This window comes from Physeter macrocephalus, chromosome 14 (assembly GCF_002837175.3).
Source record: "Physeter macrocephalus isolate SW-GA chromosome 14, ASM283717v5, whole genome shotgun sequence".
In the NCBI taxonomy this organism is placed as follows: domain Eukaryota; kingdom Metazoa; phylum Chordata; class Mammalia; order Artiodactyla; family Physeteridae; genus Physeter; species Physeter macrocephalus.
Window position 1 is genome coordinate 25,153,861 of NC_041227.1, and position 21,443 is coordinate 25,175,303.

Genomic DNA, 21,443 nt, shown 5'->3' on the forward strand with positions numbered 1-21,443 from the left:
CTTGGAATTCACATAGGGCTAGAAATCATTCTGGCTCCAAATCACCAGAATGGCAAACCTTATGATTTACAGGATATCAGATAGAGTATTCAGAAGGGTTTTGTCTTCGTGCTGAGAGAAATTTAACCCTACACTAAAATATACGTTTTAAAAATCCAAAATCATCCAACTTAACTACATCCCAGAATAAAGCTCAAAAATATTTATAATAATACAAAAATATCCCTGACCCAAAAGGTAAAAAACACAATGTCTAACATCCAATCAAAAATTACCAGGGACATAAAGAAGCAGAAAAATCTAACCCTTAAAGAGGAAAAATATCAATCAATAGAAACAGACCTAGAAATAATACAGATAACAGAATTAGAAATGATAATAACCTCAGGGGCACCAGTCCCATACCACCTCCACTTCTCCTCCCCTTTCCCTCCCCCCAAACCCCACGTCCTACCCAGTCTCTGGGGGTTCCTCCCATCCCCTTAGGTGTCCATGGTCCCCCACCGGTGCCTGGCAGGTGCCCTAGTTGTGCGGAGATGTGAATTCCTCATCCTCCTAGCACGCCATCTTGACTTTGCCCCCTGCAGGATCCTTTAGTTGCAGCATGCGGACTTCATAGTTGTGGCATGTGCACTTCTTATTTGTGGCATGCAGACTCTGAGTTGGGGTCTGTGAACTCTGAGTTGCAGTATGCATGCGAGAGCTAGTTCCCCAACCATGGATCGAACCCTGGCCCCCTGCATTGGGAGCATGGAGACCTACCCACTGGACAACCAGGGAAGTCCCATGTGTGTCTTTTTTTTTTTTTTGTGGTACACAGGCCTCTCACTTTTGTGGTCTCTCCTGTTGTGGATCACAGGCTCTGGACGCGCAGGCTTAACGGCCATGGCTCACGGGCCTAGCTGCTCCGCGGCATGTGGGAACTTCCCGGACTGGGGCACGAACCCATGTCCCCTGCATTGGCAGGTGGACTCTCAACCACTGCACCACCAGGGAAGCCCCCATGTGTGTCTTTTAAAATTTAATTTTATATTGGGGTATAGTTGATTTACAATGTTGGGTTAGTTTCAGGTGTACAGCAAAGTGGTTCTGTTATACATGTACTTATTCTTTTTCAGATTCTTTTCCCATATAGGTTATTACAGAATATTGAGTACAGTCCCCTGTGCTACAGAGTAGGTCTTTGTTGATTATCTATTTTATATATAGTAGTGCATATATGTTAATCCCAAACTCCTAATTTATCCCTTCTCCCCTCCACCACCTTTCCCCTTTGGTAACCATAAGTTTGTTTTGGAAGTCTGTGAGTCTGCTTCTGTTTTGTAAATAAGTTCATTTGTATAATCTTTTTAGATTTCACATATAAGCGACATCATATGATATTTGTCTTTGTCTGAATTACTTCACTTAGTATAATAATCTCTAGGTCCACCCATGTTGCTGCAAATGACATTATTTCATTCTTTTTTATGGCTGAGTAATATTCCATTGTATGTATGTACCACATCTTCTTTATCCATCCCTCTGTCGATGGGCGTTTCAGTTGCTTCCATGTCTTGGCTATTTTAAATAGTGCTTCAGTGAACATTGGGGTGCCTGTATCTTTTCAAATTATGGTTTTCTCCAGATATATGCCCAGGAGTGGGATTGCAGGATCATATGGTAGTTCTATTTTAATTTTTTAAGGAACCTCCATGCTGTTCTCCATAGTGGATGTACCAATTTATATTCCCACCAACAGTGTAGGAGGGTTCCCTTTTCTCCACACCCTCTCCAACATTTATTGTTTGTAGACGTTTGATGATGGCCATTCTGACCAGTGTGAGGTGATACCTCATTGTAGTTTTGATTTGCATTTCTCTAATAATTAGCTATGTTGAACATCTTTTCATGTGATTTATGGCCATATTAATGTCTTCTTTGGAGAAATATCTATTTAGATCTTCTGTCCATTTCTTGATTGGGTTGTTTGTCTTTTTGATATTGAGCTGAATAAGCTGTTTGTATATTTTGGAAATTAATCCCTTGTTGGTTGCTTCATCTGCAAATATTTTCTCCCATTCTGAGGTTTGTCTTTTCGTTTTGTTTATGGTTTCCTTTGCTGTGCAAAAGCTTTTACGTTTAATTAGGTCCCATTTTTTAATTTTTGTTTTTATTTTCATTACTCTAGGAGGTGGATCCAAAAGATATTGCTGCGATTTATGTCAAAGAGTGTTCTGCCTGTGTTTTCCTCTAAGAGTTTCATAGTATCTGGTCTTACATTTAGGTCTTTAATCCACTTTGAGTTTATTTTTGTGTATGGTGTTAGAGAATATTCTAATTCAGTCCGTGTGTGTCTTTACTCTGAAGTGGGTCTCTTGCAAGCAGCATATAAATGGTTCTTGTTTTTTCATCTAATCAGCCACCCTATGTCTTTTGATTGAAGCATTTGGTCCATCAACATTTAAAGTGATTATTGATAGGTATGTATTTATTGCCATTTTTTTCCTGGTTGTTTTAGTAGTTCTTCTTTGTTCTTTTATTCTTTTAGTTTCTTCCCTGGTGGTTTGATTATTTTCTTTAATGGTATGCTTGTGCCCTTTCTCTCTAGTTTTCGTATATCTATTGTAGGTTTGTGACTTGTAATTACCATGGGGTTCATATATGTTGACCTATAATCTATATCCACTTGTTTCAAATGTTAATCATTTAAGTTCAAACACATTCTAAAAGACCTACCTTTTTTTAATTGGAGTATATTTGCTTTACAATGTTGTGTTAGATCTACCTTTTATTACTCCCCTCCTCCACATTTTGTGTTTTTGGTGTTATGTTTTACATCTTCATGTTTATCCCTTAACTGTTTATTATAGTTATAGTTGATTTTACAACTTTTTGTCTTTTAATCTTTGTACTATCTTATTTAAGTGGTTGATCCAGAGCCTTTACTATATATTTGCCTTTACTAGTGGGATTTTTCATTTCCTATAGATTCCTACTTCTTGTTGTAGCCTTTTCTATTTAGTGAAGACTTTAACATTTCTTTTAGAGTTGGTTCAATATTGATGAACTCTTTAAGTTTTTGCTTGTCTGATAAGATCTTTATCTCTCCTTCAATTCTGTATGCTGGGTAGTGTATCCTAGGTTGTAGTTTTTTTCCTTTCAGCACTTTAAATATATCATGCCACTCCCTTCTGGCCTGCAGTTTCTGTAGAAAAATCAGCTGATAGCCTTATGGGGATTCCCATGCATGTGACTCTGTTTTTCTCTTGCTGTCTCTAGAATTCTCTATCTTCAGTTTTGTTTTTTTAATTATGATATGTCTTGGCATGGGTCTCTTTGGGTTCATCTTGTTTGGGACCCATTTTGCTTCCTGTACCTGGATATCTGTTTCCTTCTTCAGGTTCAGAAATCTTTCAGCCATAATTTCATAAAATATATTTTTAACCCTTTTCTCTCTCTCCTCCTTCTGGGACCACAATAATGCAAATGTTGGTATGCTTGATATTGTCTCAGAGGTCCCTTAAACTGTTCTCATTTTTTTATTTGTTTTTCTTTTTGCTGTTCTGATTAGATGATTTCCATTATCCTAGCTTCTGGATTGCTTATGCATTCTCCTGTATCACCTAGTCTACTGTTAATTCCTTCTAGTGTGTTTTTAATTTCAGTTATTGTATTCGTCAGTTCTGACTGGTTCTTTTTTATATTTTCTAGTTCCTTGTTAAAATTCTCACTGTGTTTATCTGTTCTTTTCCCTAGTTCAGTTTGCATTCTTATTACTAATGCATTGAACTCTTTATCAAGTAAACTATCTATCTCTATTTCATTAGCTATTTTTTCATGGTTTTCTTGTTGTTGTTCTTTCATTTGAAAAAAATTCCTCTGTCTTCTCACTTTGCTTAACTTTCTCTGTCTCTATAAAATTAGGTGAAACTGTAACCTACCCTAGTCTTGAAGGGTTGTCCTTTTGTGTGTGCCCCATGGCTTTGGTGGGAGAGCTGGATCTGAAGTAAGCACAAGTCACATCTTCCCCCAGGGTGTGCTGGCAGCTATCATATCGGTAGGAGGTGGGACTGGAGATAGAAGGGCTAGAGCCAGAGCCAGGTGTGAGTCAGGGCTTCTCCTCTGCTCAGTAGCCAACACCACCTTATCAGGAGTGGAGGCAGGTCCCAAGTTGCCAGAGCAGAAGACCTGATGATCAGGTCTGAGCCAGCTCTGTCCCCCACAACTGCACACTCTCCTTGGCTACAGCAGACTTTGCCCAAGTGTGGAGCTGGGCTGCGGATCAAGAGGGGCCAGAATGGGCACTCAGCATGGGCCAGGGGGCACTCTGGGGCATTCCTGGCACCAGGCAAAGTGCCAGACCACTCCCAATCTGCTGCACCCATGAACACCAGTAATGACTGCACTTACCCCATTAGGATGCCATGCCAGGTCAAAGCCATCTCCATCTTCCACAACTGTGCACTCTCCTCAGCCCTCACCCTAACGGGAACTGCACCATGGAGCAAGGAGGGCTGGAGTGGACACTCAGCACTGGCATGGTCGCAGGAAACCTGTCAGAATTCCAGGCAGTTTCAATCTGCTTCCTCCACCTTGTTTCAGGAGTAAGCAAGTGTATGCGCATTCTTCACAAATGATGTCTATGTTTCTTACAGCCCCACTGTCAGTCCCACTGGTCTTCAAACCAGCTAAGGTGACTCGTCCTTCCAGTGTTGGACCCCATAACTAGGGCACCCAATATGTGGTTCCAACCACTCACTCCCAAGGGAGGATCTCTAGGCCTGTGTAATTCTCCTCCTTTTCTGTCCCCTCCTAGGAGCAAAGGTCCCAACCTGACTACTTCTTTTCCTTCCTACCCGATTCTGTGTGGAACTTTCTTACAGCATTGATTGTGTAAGAGTCTCTCTGCCAGTCTCCAGTCCATTTTCAGTAAAAATTGCTCCATGTGTAGATGTATTTTTGATGTGTTCATGGGGGTAGGTGAGCTCTACATCCTCCTACTCCGCCATCTTGATCTCCTCCCCTAGGTATGTTTCTCGTGGTTCTTGCTGATGGTACCTTGTTTCTCTCTGCACTTGGTAATTTTTGAATATGTACCATAAATTGTCTTTAAATTTTATTTGTGATTTCTTTGGGATCTAATATGATGATGCCTTCCTTCAGAACATTTGCATTTTCTTCTGCCAAATGCCTGGAACATTACCAGTTTAGGACCACTTTAGAATAAATTCATAACTTAAAGTCTTGGGGTTTTTGGGGGTTTTTTTTTTTGCTTTATTTTACAATTCAGGCAATATTTGAGCTACAAAAACACTTGAAGATCAGCTTGTTACAGCATCCTAATGACTTTTCTCTATTGCTCTGTTTAGCAACAAGGAAAACATCTGAGTGGGGGAAAGGCAGGTTTACTTATAGCTCACCCTTTGTAAAGGGTATAGACCTTTGTAGTCCCAGCTTAATAGGAGGAGTTTCTCACGTTGAGTTTTCCTTGAGTGGGCCTTAGCCTTTGAATTATCTTTCTCTCACCTCAAGACCAACAAAACAAGTTTGCAGATAGCCTTTGGGCAAAAGCAGCTTCAGGGATGTTTCGAGGTGGAGATATTGAATATTATCCTCCAAACTGAGAAGGAACTTTAAAACCAAAAAACAAAGCAGGCAACTCCATAAAGTGCAATTATGAGGTTTATTGTGAGTTACTATATACAGGCAGGATCCAGTGGACAACGATCCGAGGCATTCACAGCTGCACTCCGCACAGCCAAAAGGGGCATAGGGGAACTTAAAGGAGCCAAAGCTAAAAATAAAATCTGACTGCTAAGGAGAAGTACTTCCACACCAAGAGGAGCCCGACAGGAGCCAGGGATCTTTCCTCCCCCACTTCTCCAGGGGGGCATCTCATGACCCTTAACCATCTGTGTCAGCAAAAGATATTCTTCCAGTCTTCATATAAGATAAAAGTAAGGTAAAGGTGATAGGAAATTTGTCTGGCTTGGGCACGTTCCTTGCGAGTAGGCTAAAGTTCAGTCATGCAGAAAGGGGAGGGGGGCTTCCCTGGTGGCGCAGTGGTTAAGAATCCGCCTGCCAATGCAGGGGATACGGTTCGAGCCCTGGTCCAGGAAGATCCCACATGCCGCGGAGCAACTAAGCCCGTGCGCCACAACTACTGAGCCTGCACTCTACAGCCTAAGAGCCACAACTACTGAATCCGCATGTCACAACTACTGAAGCCCACGTGCCTAGAGCCCGTGCTCCACAACAAGAGAAGCCACTGCAACGAGAAGCCCGAGCACCGCAACAAAAGAGTAGCCTCCACTCGTCACAACTAGAGAAAGCCCACACGCAGCAACGAAGATCCAACACAGCCAAAAATAAATAAATAAAATAAAATTTAAAAAAGAAAGGGGAGGGGATCTGCCTGTGGGCCTAAGATGGAGCCGACAAAATGGAGTCAGTATGGTTCAGCTACACAAGGGCTCTAGACAACTTTCTGGGTTCTCATTTTTCCTTCAGTTTTGGCCTTTTAATTCTTTTCTATCTTGTCAGCTCCTTGATGCCTTAGGAATATTTTTTAAGTATTTTACTCAGTATTTTAGTCATTTTGCAAGAGATTTGATCCAAATAATGTAGACTGCCATGGTCTAAAAAATGGTAATCTCTACTGAGTTTTTATTTTGTTTTTATATTTTTGCAGTACGTGGGCCTCTCACTGTTGTGGCCTCTCCTGTTGCGGAGCACAGGCTCCGGACGTGCAGGATCAGCGGCCATGGCTCACGGGCCTAGCCGCTCCGCAGCATGTGGGATTTTCCCGGACCGGGGCACGAACCCATGTCCCCTGCATCGGCAGGCAGGCTCTCAACCACTGCGCCACCAGAGAAGCCCCTCTACTGAGTTTTTAATTTCAATCAAGTTTTTCATTTCTAGAAGTTCTATTTCTTTTTCATTTCATTTGGTCATTCTTACAGTCTCATGATCTGTACTCATATTTTAATTCCCTGGGTTTATTTCTTTAGGTATAATAACTATATTTATTTTATATCATGGTTTTAATAATTCCAGTATCTGAAGTCTCTGTGGGTTTGATTCTCCTAATAAAGTTGATGCTGACTTCTAATCTTCTAATGAATTTGAAACTGACTGGTTTCTTTATGTTTTGTGATTTTTGAATATGAGGTCATCTTGGAACTTTTATCTATGGGAAATCTTTGTAGCCTGAGCTGACAAGGGTTCGTTTGAAGTTTCTGTGTTTTCTTCTACCCAGACACATCAGGTAATTTCTTAATTGAGAATTAGAAAATCACTTAGGTAGTGTGAATTTTGTCTGCACCCCCATGCCTCCCACCATAGGGGAGGACTTGTAAATATAATAAGGGTTTAATTACATTTACAAGTCCTCCCCAACTGTCACCCAGTCTAAGATTCAAGAAAGGCCATTTTTTCTGTGATTCCTTCAAGAGTGAGTGCACCATTATTTCTAATTCACTTTCACACTGATGTAATAGCTCTTTGGGGTCCAAGATTTATGCAGGGGGGTCTTCAATTAAATTCCCCAAAACTTAGCTTTCTTTTCTTCTCCCTGCACCACTTAATGTTATTAAAACCAAGTAGCGTGTGAGTTAAGTTGCTATAATAAAGAAATATCAAGAAATATATAATAAAGAAATATCAAGACACAATGGCTTCAATAAAAGTAAAATATATTTTCCCCTCACATGACAGTTTAGAGGTAAGTTGCCTGGAGCTAGTGAGATGGCTTATAATTCTCAACAGGTAGCTTTCATCCCTTTTTTAAAAGTGGCTATTCCACTTTACTCTATTTCCCAAACAATGAGTCAGTGTGGTTCGAAAATCCTTCAACTTCACTAGAAGAAAGCCAGTGTGGAAAAAGAAAAATGTAGGGCAAGCAGATGCTTTTTTTCAGGCTATGACCAGGAATTTGCACACATCACTTCTGCTCACATCCCATTTGCTAGAGCTGTTTCATGTTGTCACATATACAGGATCTTACCCAGTCTCATGGTTTTAAAATACTATCCACACCCTGAAAACTGCAAAAGTTGTCCTGATAGCCTTAAGCTCTTCTCCAATCTCTTTTGACTCATAACGTTTCTAACTTGACAACTCCACTTGAAAGTCTAACGTGCATAAGTTGCTTTTAAAATATAATTGAAAGTTTTTTGAAATGCCTCCCATCAAGAGAAGAAATTTCCATCTCCTTGAATCTGGACATATATAGAGTTCTGCAAAAGTGATGCTTCCAAGACTCAGTTATAAAAGGCCATAAAACCTACTGCCAGGGCTTCCCTGGTGGTGCAGTGGTTGAGAGTCATTGCCAAAATTCTGGGAAGTACCAAAAAATACAAAGAATATTAAGAACCATCTGAACTCCTACCATCCAGAGATAACCACTGCTTATATCTTAGTGAATTTTTTTTTTATAAAATAGAAAAGTTGCAGGGTTTTTTTTATTACTACGTTAAATTACAAGTTAATATCTGGATACACTCTCATTGTTAAAAGTCAAGTAAGGAGTCAAAGTAAGCCTTTTCTTATCTCCAGTTCCAGTCATTATTAACAGTTTTACTAAAAAGACTTTTCTTTATGCCTGTACATGCTTATATACAAATATAAATATGGTTCATTTATGGGCTCTCCTGGTGGCGCAGTGGTTGAGAGTCCGCCTGCCGATGCAGGGGACGTGGGTTCGTGCCCCGGTCCGGGAAGATCCCACATGCCACGGAGCGGCTAGGCCCGTGAGCCACGGCTGCTGAGCCTGCATGTCCGGAGCCTGTGCTCCACAACGAGAGAGGCAACAACAGTGAGAGGCCCGCATACCGCAAACAACAACAACAACAAACAAACAAACAAACAAAACCTACTGCCAGTTTGCTGGAGCACTTATTCTTGGACCCCTGAGGTCCCATGTAGGACTTCAGTGAAGCCCAATCGTATGGAATGATCACATAGATGCTTTGGTTGACATTCCCAGGTTAGCCTAGCTTTCAGGTGCCAGACATGAGTGGAAAATCTTCGAGTCTTTCCAGATGAAACCCCAGGCATTGTTATTAGATGCTGTTTTCTCTACTTTTTGGGATTAATTAAGTGATTATGATATGTGATAGTGTAATGATCATTAACAATTAATGAGAAGTTACTCTTTTTCAAGTATTGTCCTAAGAACTTTATGTATTTAATCGTTTAATCTTTTTAACAATTCAGTGAGCTAGATAACATTAAGATCTCTTTTTATCTGTGAAAACCTTAAGCCCATAGAAGTTAAGTTATTTATACAATATCAGAAAGCTTACAATTTGAAGGTCAGGGACTCAGCCTAAGTCTATGGGACTTCAAAGATCATGATCCTGGACTAGTATACAGTAGGGGCTCGATAAATTCAAAATAGAGTGACATGAGTAGAACAAAGGAGCCAATCACAAGAAAATCAGGAAGAATATTTCAGTTGAAGGGAATAGCAAGCACAAACAGGTTTAGTGTGTTCAATGGAAAGAATAAAGGCCAGCATGGCTGAAGAGTAGGGAATGAGTGGGAATGTGTATGAGATAAAGCCAGAGAGGTACACAGCAACTGGATCAGGTAAGCCAGAGAGAAGAATTTGAATTTTATCCTAAATTACAAAGGATAGTCATCAGATAAGCCAACATTATCTAATTTATATTTTTAAATGATGATTCTGATCAGTGGAATGTCCAAAAGCAAGGTTAGAAGCCCTGCCTGAATATGAGAGTGAAGGAGAGGTGGTTCCCTAAAGGAAAATCAAGGGGCTGTCACTAGAAGAAAGGGAAATCACTGCTGAGCATGCAGATGGCCACTACACAGTCCGGGAAGTGAAGTTGCTGGATTGCAGGGCATGCATATTTTAAGGATTTTGGTATTGGCAAACACGCTCCCAAAAAAGTTGCACCAGTTTGCATTTTCGATCAAGATATTACTCTTTCCCTATATCATAGAAAATTCTGGAATTATTAATAAAATAGAATTCTTGCCAATTTGGAGAAATGATACCTCACTGTCATTTGAATTTGTTTTTCTTCGATTCCTGGTTAGATTGGGAAGTTGGTCCTCCTGACTCACCACGGACAGGCTATGATGTCGGAGGTGTGCCTAGGGGAACACACGTGGTAGAGTCTTTCCCTCCTCCCTTGTCCTCTGTGACTAAGATGCTCATTGTGGTTACACCTATTTTGGGGTCCTCAGGAGGCTAACAAAGGCTTTCAAAACCAGAGCTAAAGTAGTACATTGACTATGCAAGAAGCAGGCCCAGAGGCAGACTGTAGTTTTTGCAAGAGCCACACAGTGTATTTGGGAGTTGGGGTCAAGGGAAAAGACCTCTGACCTAACTGTTTCAGAGACTTGGAGACTGATGCAGGCAACCCAGACTACCCTCATGTGCAAACCCAATTACCTTGCCCTGTTTGGGTGTTTAAAACATAGATTCCTGCATTCTCGTACTTTTTATGTCATTTCAGGATCTAGAGAAGTATACATGATGATTCCCTACTGCAGACCTGCCCCAAATACCTGACTGAAGAGACTGAGGCCCAGAAAAAAAAAGTGATTCTCCCAAGATGACACAGAAAGTTAGTCACAGAGTCAGAACTGTATATTTTCAGCTCTGCCTCTCCCACCCTCCACACCAAAATCCTATATATATATCCAGGCATTTTTTAAAATGTTTTTTAAATGTACTTATTTACTTTGGCTGCACCGGGTCTTCGTTGAGGCATGTGGCATCTTTTAGTTGTGGTATGCGGTCTCATAGTTGCAGCACCCCAACTCTTAGTTGCAGCATGGGGGATCTAGTTCCCCGACCAGGGATCAAACCTGGGGCCCCTGCACTGGGATCACGGAGTCTAACCCACTGGACCACCAGGAAAGTCCCCTATCCAGACATTTTAGACAGTAGAGCCTCTTCTCTCAGGGAGGAAAGAAGCCAACAGATACATTTTTGCCCCATTCCCTAGCCACCAGAATAGAAAATTGCATTTTGCAATTTTTTTACAGCTTTGTTGAGTAGACAAAAAACTGCATATATTGAATGTATACAATTCAGTGAGTTTGAACATATGCATTTGGTGATGTTTTTGTAGCACAGCCTGACGGGTACTCAGACAGCCCAAGCTAGGATGAAATTACATTTTACAATTCCTTTCCCTGTATGGAATTGAGTTAAGCTTTGCCACAAACTCTTTTCTTTTTCTTTTTTCTTTTTTTTTTTTTTGCAAGAGATTGGGGAGGTGGACATGAAACAGCATCCTTGTACTCTGAAGGTTGTCATTGGTTAGAGGTGGTGAGGGGTGTCTGCGGGTTTCAGTCTATCCTTGCTGTTCTCTGCTGCGTGTCTGTTCTCCTTCCCAACTGTCAGTCCTGTTGACCAAGCGACCAGGGCCCAGACCCTCCACTAAACACTTCTCTATGAACTCAAACAGGCAGTAGTTTTGAAGAGCAAACAACCTTTCACGGACTTCTACACCAGCTCCTTCAGTGACCCCACTACCACCCAGAAAGATCTTTACTTTCCCAGCTCCTCCCACAATTGAATAGAATCTCATCCTTATAATAATTATTCCTTGGTCCATAATGCTGATAGCAGTTCTGCTGCTTCCCTGACTGAGCCTTAATTATGTTTGAAAAAATGAGCCTCCTTAACGGAAGTGAACAACAGTCATGGATTTCTAGGCCTTAGGCACTGGGTCCCTTCCTAGCTACTGTCTCCTCTTCATTGTAAAGCTTTTAGAAAGGGTTGTTTACACTTCTCTCTTTCACTTACCTTTCAGTCTTCAACCTCTTCAATCTGTTTTCTGCCCTTACAGAAATGGTTTTCAATGTTATTTTGTCTTGTAAGCCCAATATATGCTTTTAGACACTTGACGTCTGAATCAAATAGGGTCCAATCAGGAAACGGAAGCCACATAGGATATTTAACATAGGGAATTGGTTACACTGCTGTCGGAAGGCAGAAACAGCAAAAAGAGGACCCTGAGGAAACAGATATTAGTAACCACAGAATGCAGCTAGCACCCTCAGGCTGCAGGAATTGAGGGAAGAGAACGGATTTTCAAAACCTAAGAGTTCAGAGGAGGGACCCCCCCCCAATAGCTGGTTCTTGGACCTCCGAGGAAGGGGCACAGCCTGGCGCCCAGAAAGCCTGACCCCATGGGTAGCCCTCAGATGACAGGGGGCTGTGGCTGCTCTGAGACGGCACAGCCAGGCTGGTCAGGGGAGCTTCATCTCTTACTACCATTCTCCTACCGCTTTTAGCCCCAGTTACATCATATTTCTCATATTCAACACCAACAGAAGCCTTTGTACAGACTCTCCTTCGCCTGGAACACCATTTAGGCTCATCTGCCTGGCGTTTTGGTATTTATTCCTCAAAGCGCGGTTCAGTGCCATCTTCTCGGCGAAGTTTTTCCGGACCTTCCGGACTCCGTGTGCGTGGCGCCCCCTTGTGGTCCCTTGCTTGGAGGTCGGACCTTGCTGCTTGACGTAAATGAAGAAAAGAAAGCGTGCCACCTCAGGGCGTGTGGCTGCACTCTGTGGGGCTCAGGGGGCGCGGGGGCTGTACCCACGGGCGGCTGAGGGCACGTGCGGGTGACATCTGTTCCGGTTGGACCAAGGGAACGGGAGCCAGAGAGGCCAGAGCTCTCCCCCGTTAGCTTTGCCATCGCATCGGACTTGCAGCTTCACTTGGCCACTTCCAGCCATGAAGCTCCTTTTGCTGACTCTGGCCGCACTGCTGCTCTTGTCCCAGCTCACTCCAGGTAACCTGGACCTCTTCAGGGGAGGGGGAGGGTGTGGAGAGTGTGGAGAGTGAGACCTGGTCACGGAATCCCACGGGCGGGGGAGATGAAATAGCATTTACAACCCAGAGTGCCGTGAGCTGTGATAGAGGGGATCTAGGGTCCTGGGGTGCACATGGGAGGGACCAGCCCAGGCTGAGGGCCAAGAGAGTCCTCCCGGAGGGATACTCTTGACTCCTGAAAAGTGGTTAGAAATTAGAAGGGGAAGGAGAAGAGGTGGAAGGAGGAAGGGTGTCCTGGGCAGAAATCCTCTAATGCAGAAGTCCGGATGTGGGAGAGAGCACCGTGCCTTCAGGGAGCTGGCACAGAATGGAGGGGTGGGTTAAGGGTGTGGCAAGGGGTAAGGCTGAGGAAGCACTCAAGGTCCGGGTCTTGATGAGCCTTGAATGCCAGGTGGGGGAGCCATGGGAAGGCTGAAGCAGAGGAGGGCCATGGTCAGACTTGCCCATTCCACCAACTCTAGCATACCTATCTGGCCTCGCTTGCTCATCTGGCAGAAATTTCTGCCCAGCCAAGGCTTTCAGCTCACCTGTCCACAGGGTCGGAAGGTGTGTATTTCCTCACCTCAGCCCTTGTATCTGCCTGTGGCAAATGCCCGAAACACCACTCAGCTGGGGATAGAGAGGAAAGCCTTAGAACCCAGGTTAGAAACTGCTCAACCATTTTCTAACTCTGTGACCTCCAGCAAGCAGCTCAGCGGCTCAGAATTGCAATTCCCTCATTTCTCAATCTGCTGCAACAAAGGCGCGTGTATAGTAATATCAGTTTGAGGCAACGACATTGAACACACTGAAATTTTGGTATGCAAAAAAAAAGTGTAACTTCTTCAATTAATATAACTCATCTAAATTTTCCCAGGAACTTCCATCCGGCTGATGGGACAGTTTAGGGGGAGGGGTGGTGGAGGGCACTTAGGGACTGTGCCTAAACTCAGCAGTTAAATAAATATTCATCAGTCCTGGTTTAAAACAGTTTCAAGTTAATTCAGTCTCTTTTGAATAAATAGTCAGTCTTTGAGCATTTCTCCTCCTGCTCCCCTGCTCCTTCCCAGGATAGCACCTGGGTTTAGGAGAAGGTAACGTGATATGTCATGATTTAATTTATTGGTTCATTCAGTAAACATGATTGAATGGATTTCATGTTCTAGGCACTCTGATAGGTGCAGGAGGTAGCACAGTGAACATATTAGAACAAAACTAGGTAAGCGAAGTCTTCAGCCTCTTGGAGTTTACATTCTACTGAGAGAAACAGAAAAAAAATTTTAAATAACTGAAACATACAAAATGTCAGGTGGTGAGTCTAATGAGCAGAATAGGTGGGAAAGGGGATAGCAAATACCAGGGGGATGTGGATTTGCTGTTTTAAAGGGGTGCTCATGGAATGGGTCACTGTGACCTGAGGGAGAATAAGGGGTGATCCATGTGGATTTGTGGAGAAGAACATTCAAGCTGGAGGGAACGTGAAGTGCAAAGGTCCTGGGGCAGGAGCATGAGGAGGTAGGGCTCAGTGCTGGACCTTCACTGACTTCTAGGACGATGTCCCTCATTGTGTGTGATCCCGTGACTGATGAAACCTCTTGGTCCTGTCGAGAGCCCCACTGCCTCAGCCCTTCATCTCAGCCAAATCTTCCATCTGATCCCTAGGTTTAGGCTGTTCACACACAGCCCCTCCCACTGCCTTCTGCATAGGGATCTACTCCTGACAGGTCTCTCAGGCTCGCAGCTCATCACTGGTTTTCCTATCTTCACTAGAGACACAGGGGAACTTGGGGACCTTCTGGGTCTATTTTATGCCACAGGAGAGGAGAAATTCAGCCACTTCCCTCAGCTATTTCTAAATCCCCCTCCAGGTGGAACCATAATGGGCTGTGCCTCGATGCTGTTAGCAATTTTCCTGGGCTACGGTCTGAGGGCAAAAAGTAAATGCCCTCTTCTCTGGCAGTTTCTCCAGACCAATCTGCGTGTTTGTAGCAAGAGAGTCTCTTGCCCCTGCCCTTCTCACATTACTTATCTCTACTTCCTAGGTGTTCAGGTCGACCAGCAGGCCTTAGTGGGGGAGGGGAGGAAGACCTCTGTCTCTAGCTTGCTGGTGGGTCCACCATCATCCTGGCTGGCAGAGGCAAGGTGTGGGCTCTGGTGGAGCTCTAAGGCCTCCTCCTGCTGCTGCTGCAGGAAGTGGATTTAAGCACCCCAGTTTCCCCTAGGGAGAGTATTTCCCTCTACTTCCTATTGGGTGTGGTGATGGTAAAGGATATTAAATGGAAGTTTCTTTGGCCGGACCCTCAAGCCTTTGCCTCCTGTGGCTTATGGTGTGGTGGTATTATCTGAATCCACCAGGCTCAGCTAATAATATATAAAGGAGCTCTTTGAAATTTGGAAATCCCTGACCTTTCTAGATAAATTTCGATTCTTAAAAGTATTATCTTGCTATAAACTAAAACAACTCATCTCATTTAAGCTGAGCAATGACTTTGTCATTCTAACTGTTGTTTACTATTACCCCAAAGCCCAGAAACTCTGCCCATTTCTGCTTTTCAGCAACCAAAGGGCCTCATGATTAAAGGGAAATGAAGTATGTATAACTTTAATATTTTCAAATTTTTTAGTTCATTGTGGAATTCGGGACATATATATAAAGCCCAAGAGCCCAGCAGAGGTTAGATTTAGGTGTGATATGTCACACCCCTTTCCATTATACCTCCTCATAGCACCCAGAGTTCTTCCTTTATAATTTTCAGCCTAACTCTAGTCAATCAAATATCTGCGTAGCTATTTCTTGAATAGTTGTTTCTCATCTCCCTTCCCCAACTAGACTGGAAGTTCTCTGAGGGCAGGTATCTGTCTCTAACTTGTTCATAATCATATCTCCAGTGTATAGGCTTCTCAGTCTACACATGTATTTCCCTAGGATAGACATCTAGAAAGGAAATTGCTGGTCAAGACTGCACAATCTGAAAAGGTGCTAAGTAGCCTCCAGAGAGGCCGAAACAAAATGTATGAGACCATCTTTCCTCTCACTCTCAACAATTCATCTTGACACTCTTGAATTAAAAATTGAGATTTCATCGTTAAATGGTGGGGGGTTTTTTCTTACCTTTTTTGTAAAATAAAACACAATTACAGATACTGAAAACCACATAAAACAAATGTGCAGCTTAAGGAACTGTTATAAAGCGCACACCCTTGTAACACCATCCAGGTCAATAAACAGAACATTGAGAGTCACCTCAAAAACCCCTCCACCTATGCCTCATCACAACTGTCTCTCTCCCCAAATTAAGTACTATCCTGACTTTTATAGCAATCAACTATTTGCGCATCTTTATAGTTTCATTGCTAGGGCTGCATCCCTAGAAACCCTATTTTTGCCATGCCCACTTTTAAAATCTAACATTTCTTAAGATTTTTAGTTTTTTAATTTACTGGTTATATCTTCATCCCTTTCTTGTCTCTATAATTTATCTGTTGGGTCATTTGACCCATAGTTTCCCACAGTACAGATTTTGCTAATTGCATATTCAAAGTGAATTCAACGTGTTCCTCGGACCTCTGTATTTCCTGCAAATTGGTGACTGGATCCAGAGGTTTGATCAGGCTCAAGTTCTACACTTTTTGGCAAAACGTTGGGGGATGGTATTTGCCTTTTTCATCAGAAGGCAAATAATATGTTTGTTATCTCTCTTTTAGTGACAAATTAATGCTCAAAGCTGAGATGCATTAATTCTTTGCCTATTGCAAAACGGTGGTATTCTATTATGTGATTTTCACTAGTTAGCTGGAATACTAATATAATAAAGACACTCCTCACCATCTACTATTTGGTTACTCAGCAGTACAGTTCATATAAGAAAGACAGAATAAATGCTTGGTGATTTTTCTTTACATATGAATCTGCAAGATAATGATTTCTTTTCCTATCATCCACCAAATGTGACAAAATAGTTTTTAATATCATCATAAACTCATAGATTTAAATATATTTGATGACTTTTCATTCATTGCAGTCTTTTTTTTAAATAAATTTATTTATTTTATTTTTGGCTGCTTTGGGTCTTTGTTGCTGCACGCGGGCTTTTTCTAGTTGCGGCGAGCAGGGGCCACTCTGTTGTGGTTCGTGGGCTTCTCATCGCGGTGGCTTCTCTTGTTGCGGAGCACGGGCTCTAGGTACGTGGGCTTCAGTAGTTGTTCCATGCTGGCTCAGTAGTTGTGGTGCATGGGCTTATTTGTCCTCCCGGACCAAGGATCGGATCGTGTCCCCTGCATTGGCAGGCAGATTCTTAACCTCTGCGCCCCCAGGGAAGTCTCCACTGCAGTCTTTTTTCTTACTGAAACTCAGCCAGTGGAAGTCTAAGCCTTATTTTACATATCCCTGTTAGTCTTTGATAGTTTCCTTGTGATAAAGTCCATCTTATAAACACCACGAGGGACACACCTGCAGTCTGACAAAGTTAAACATATTAACTTACTGAAGCAAAGGAAAATACACACCAGAGGAACTGTGGAACATCTCACCAAATGAAAGAACAAATAGGGTTACTATAGGATTAAGGAGAATAGCAGAGTTTTAGATAAAATGTAAATGAAGCAGAGTTTGATAGATGTCAAGGGCCACAGAATGGTGTGTAAAGAGGTTAACATCTGTTCTAGGTCCATTTCCATGGAACGTACAAAATTAAGAGAGATGTGGAATTTTATATGCCCAAACTCTTTCTCTGACACTCTGTCCCTGGCTCTGAAATCAAGGTTGCTCTTCTGTATAAAAAGACTCGATTCCTCAGGGAAAAAATGTAACATTCCAGCCTTGCCGATATGATTTCAAATACAAAGTTTCTGATAAGTGTGATTTGAGAAAACAGGGTTTCTTAGCACTTCGTCCTTTTATTAATTTACAAGAGCAGTTTCACTGGTACACAACTGGTTATCTGGTGTGACAAGATATTCTGGGCTCATCTTGTACAACTCCTGCACCAGACCTTGAATTAGCCATTTCTTCAAAAAGCCCTAATTTTTTAAGTAGGAAAATGGTATTTAAAAACTGTGATCTAGATGCTAGAGACATTAATGCTACTAAATTAGCCGTTCTGTTTACATCTTTTCAGAGCAGGTGAGAAAATCAACACATTGATTATATATGAAATACCTCATGAATTCATATTGATAATTCCTATTCAAAGTGAGGACTTCAGGATTTGTACTTAAATATTCCATATTACTTCTGTATGTTCTTTCTTCGGCACCAATATTCTCAGATATACTGTGTACTTCTTCGGCATTTTCAAGTCATCTTTTATTTGAAGAAGGTTTTCTTGAATTATAGTTTGTAGTATTTTTTTCTGACATCTTGCTCTGATTTTCTTTCTCAAGGCTTCACCTTGTCTCTGTTGAATCTCCTTTCCCTATCCTCAGTATTTGTCACCTTCTATCGATTTTTTTCACCTTCTATCGAATTTTTTTCCTTATCATTTCTTTTTCACCAGTTTTATTGAGTTATCATTTACATAGGTTAAATGTCCACATTTTTAAAAATTTATTTATTTTATTTATTTATTTTTGGCTGTGCGCGCGCTTTTTCTAGTTGCGGCAAGCGGGGGCCACTCTGTTGTGTTGCGTGGGCTTCTCACTGTGGTGGCCTCTCTTGTTGGAGCACAGGCTCTAGGCACGCAAGCTTCAGTAGTTGTGGCTCACGGGCTCTAGAGTGCAGGCTCGGTAGTGGTGGCGCACGGGCTTAGTTGCTCCGCGGCATGTGAGATCTTCCCGGACCAGGGCTCGACCCAATGTCCCCTACATTGGCAGGCGGATTCTCAACCACTGCACCACCAGGGAAGCCGTAAATGTCCACATTTTAAGTATACAACATGAGTTTCAACAAATGTACACATCCATGTAGCCACTACCACAGTTTTAGTATAATACACTTCCATTACCCCAAAAAGATCGCTCATGCCCCTTTGCAGTCACCTCCCTAGTCCCCCAGCCACCAGCTATGACTAATCTACATTGTGTCACTTTAGTTTGGCCTTTTAGAATTAAACAACAGGAAGGCTTTTGTGCCTGGATTATTTAACTTAGCATAATGCTTTTGCAATTCATCCATGTTGTTCATGTATCGATATCTTGTTACCCTGTGCTGCTGAGTAGTATTCCATTGTATGAATACATACCACAATTTGTTTATCAATTAACTAGCTGTTAGATATTTGAGCAGTTTCCAGTTTTTAGCTATTATAAATAGAGCTACTATGAATGGTCCAATGCAGTCTTCATTTCTCTAGAGTAAATACCTAAGGGTGGAGTTGCTGGGTTGTATGATAAGGCTATGATAAACTTTATAAAAAACTGCAAACTGTTTTCCAAAGTGGCTATACTATTTTGCATTCCCATTAGCAATAAGAGATTTACAGTTGCTTCACATCATTGTCAACACATGGTATTGTCTGTCTTTTAATTTTAGCCATTCTAGTGGGTATGTAGTTTTAACTGTTGTTTTACTGATGGCTAAAATACTTAATGACTAATCATATTAAACACACTTTGATGTGCTTATTTGCCATGTATATGTCTTCTTTGGTGTAGTGCCCACTTTTAATCAGGTTTTTTGTTGAGTTGTGTGTTCTACATATTCTAGGTAAACATTTTTTAAAAGATGTATGCTTTATAAATATTTTATTCCAGACTGTAAGTTGCCTTTTGATTTACTTCACAGTGTCTTTTGAAAGGTAAGAACTTATAGTTTTGAAGAAGTCCAATGTGTTCATTTTTTCTTTTGTGGCTCATGTTTTTATATCTTATCTAAAAAAAATCTTGCTTGACACAAGGTCAGAAACATTTTCTCCTACGGTTTCTTCCAGGTGTTCTATTGTTTTAGCTCTTACATTTTAGGTCCATGATTCATTTTGTGTACAGTGTGGGGTAAGGGTTGAGGTTCACTTGTTTACACATGGATGTGCAGCATCATTTAATGAAAAGAATTTCCTTTTCCCCCTTTGAATTACCTTGGCACCTTTGTTGAAAATCAGTTGACCATATAGGTTGGGATTAGTTTATGGACTCTCTCTGCCATTCCACTGATCTACAGGTCTATTCTTATGCCAATACCACATTGTCTTGGTTACTATTACTTTGCAGTAAACCTTAAAATCAGGTACTGTGAGTCTTCCAACTTCGTTCTTTTTCAGATTGTTTTATCTGTTTTAGGTCAATTGCATTTTCATATAAATTTTAGAATCAGCTTTTCAATTCTACAAAATAGCCTGCTGGAAATATTATTGGGACTGCATTGATCAATTTAAGGAGAATTGAGATCTTATCAAAATTAAGTCTTTGGGGCTTCCCTGGTGTGCAGTGGTTAAGAATCCGCCTGCCAATGCAGGGGACACGGGTTCAAGCCCTGGTCTGGGAAGATCCCACATGTTGTGGAGCAACTAAGCCCATGCGCCACAACTACTGAGCCTACACTCTAGAGCCCGCAAGCCACAACTACTGAGCCCGTGCGCCAACTAGAGAAAACCCACGTGCAGCAACAAAGACCCAATGCAGCCAAAAATAAATAAATATTTTAAAAAAATAAGTTTTTGAATCCATGAACATGGTATCTCTCTCCATTTCTTTATGTCTTCCTTTCTTTCTCTGAAATCTTTTGTGGTTTTTATATTTTGCATATTGTAGTAGGCTGAATAATGACTCCCCAGAGATGTCCAAGTCCTAATCCCCAGAACCCATGAATATGTTACCTTACACGGTAAAAGAGATTTTGCAGGTGTCTTGAGATGGGGAGATTATCTTGGGTTTTCTGGGTGGACTCAATGTAATCCAAGAGACTTAATAAGAGGGCAGCAGGAGATCAGATTGTGGAGGAGAAGATAAGAAAATGGAAGCAAGAGGATGTAGTAATGTAAGGAAGGGGTTACAAGCAAAGAAATACAGGTAGTCATTAAAAGATGAAAAGGGAAAGAAAATAGCTTCTGCCCTAAGAGGAACCAGCCCTGCTGGCACCTTGACTTTAGCCCAGTGAAACAATAAATTTGTGTTGTTTTAAGACACTAAGTTTGTGGTAATTTTGTTACAGCAGCAATACTGTATGAAACTAATGCACATATATTTCGTTAAATTCATCACTGTTATGTATTTTTAAGCTGTTGTAAATGATATTTTTAAAGGTTCAGTTGTTTGTTGCTAGTGTATTGAAATACAGTTTTTTTTATTGAAGTAGAGTTGATTTACAATGTTGTGCCAATCTCTGCTCTACAGCGAAGTGACTCAGTTATACACATACAGACATTCTCTTTTTTATATTCTTTCCCATTATTGTTTATCACAGGATATTGAATTTAGTTCCCAGTGCTATACAGTAGGACCTTGTTGTTTATCCATCCTGTATATAATAGTTTGCATCTACTAATCCCACATTCCCAGTCCATCCCTCCACCACCACCCCTGCCCTTGACAACCACAAGTCTGTTCTCTATGTCTATGAGTCTGTTTCTGTTTTGTAGATAGGTTCATTTGTGCCATATTTTAGATTCCACATATAAGTGATATCATATGGTATTTGTCTTTCTCTTTCTGATTTACTTCACTTAGTATGATAATCTCTAGTTGTATCCATGTTGATGCAAATGGTGTTATTTTGTTCTTTTTTATGGCT

At 41.6% G+C, this 21,443-nt stretch overlaps 1 protein-coding gene across 1 annotated transcript in view; it reads left to right on the forward strand.

Moving 5' to 3' along the window:
• Positions 1 to 12,703: 12,703 nt before the first annotated feature.
• LOC112066176 (beta-defensin 36) overlaps positions 12,704 to 21,443 on the forward strand; it is an 18,379-nt gene continuing 9,639 nt past the window's right edge. The window contains exon 1 of the mRNA XM_024128257.1: positions 12,704 to 12,761. Within this exon, the coding sequence (XP_023984025.1) occupies positions 12,704 to 12,761 (58 nt within the window). The remainder of the gene's footprint in view (positions 12,762 to 21,443) is intronic.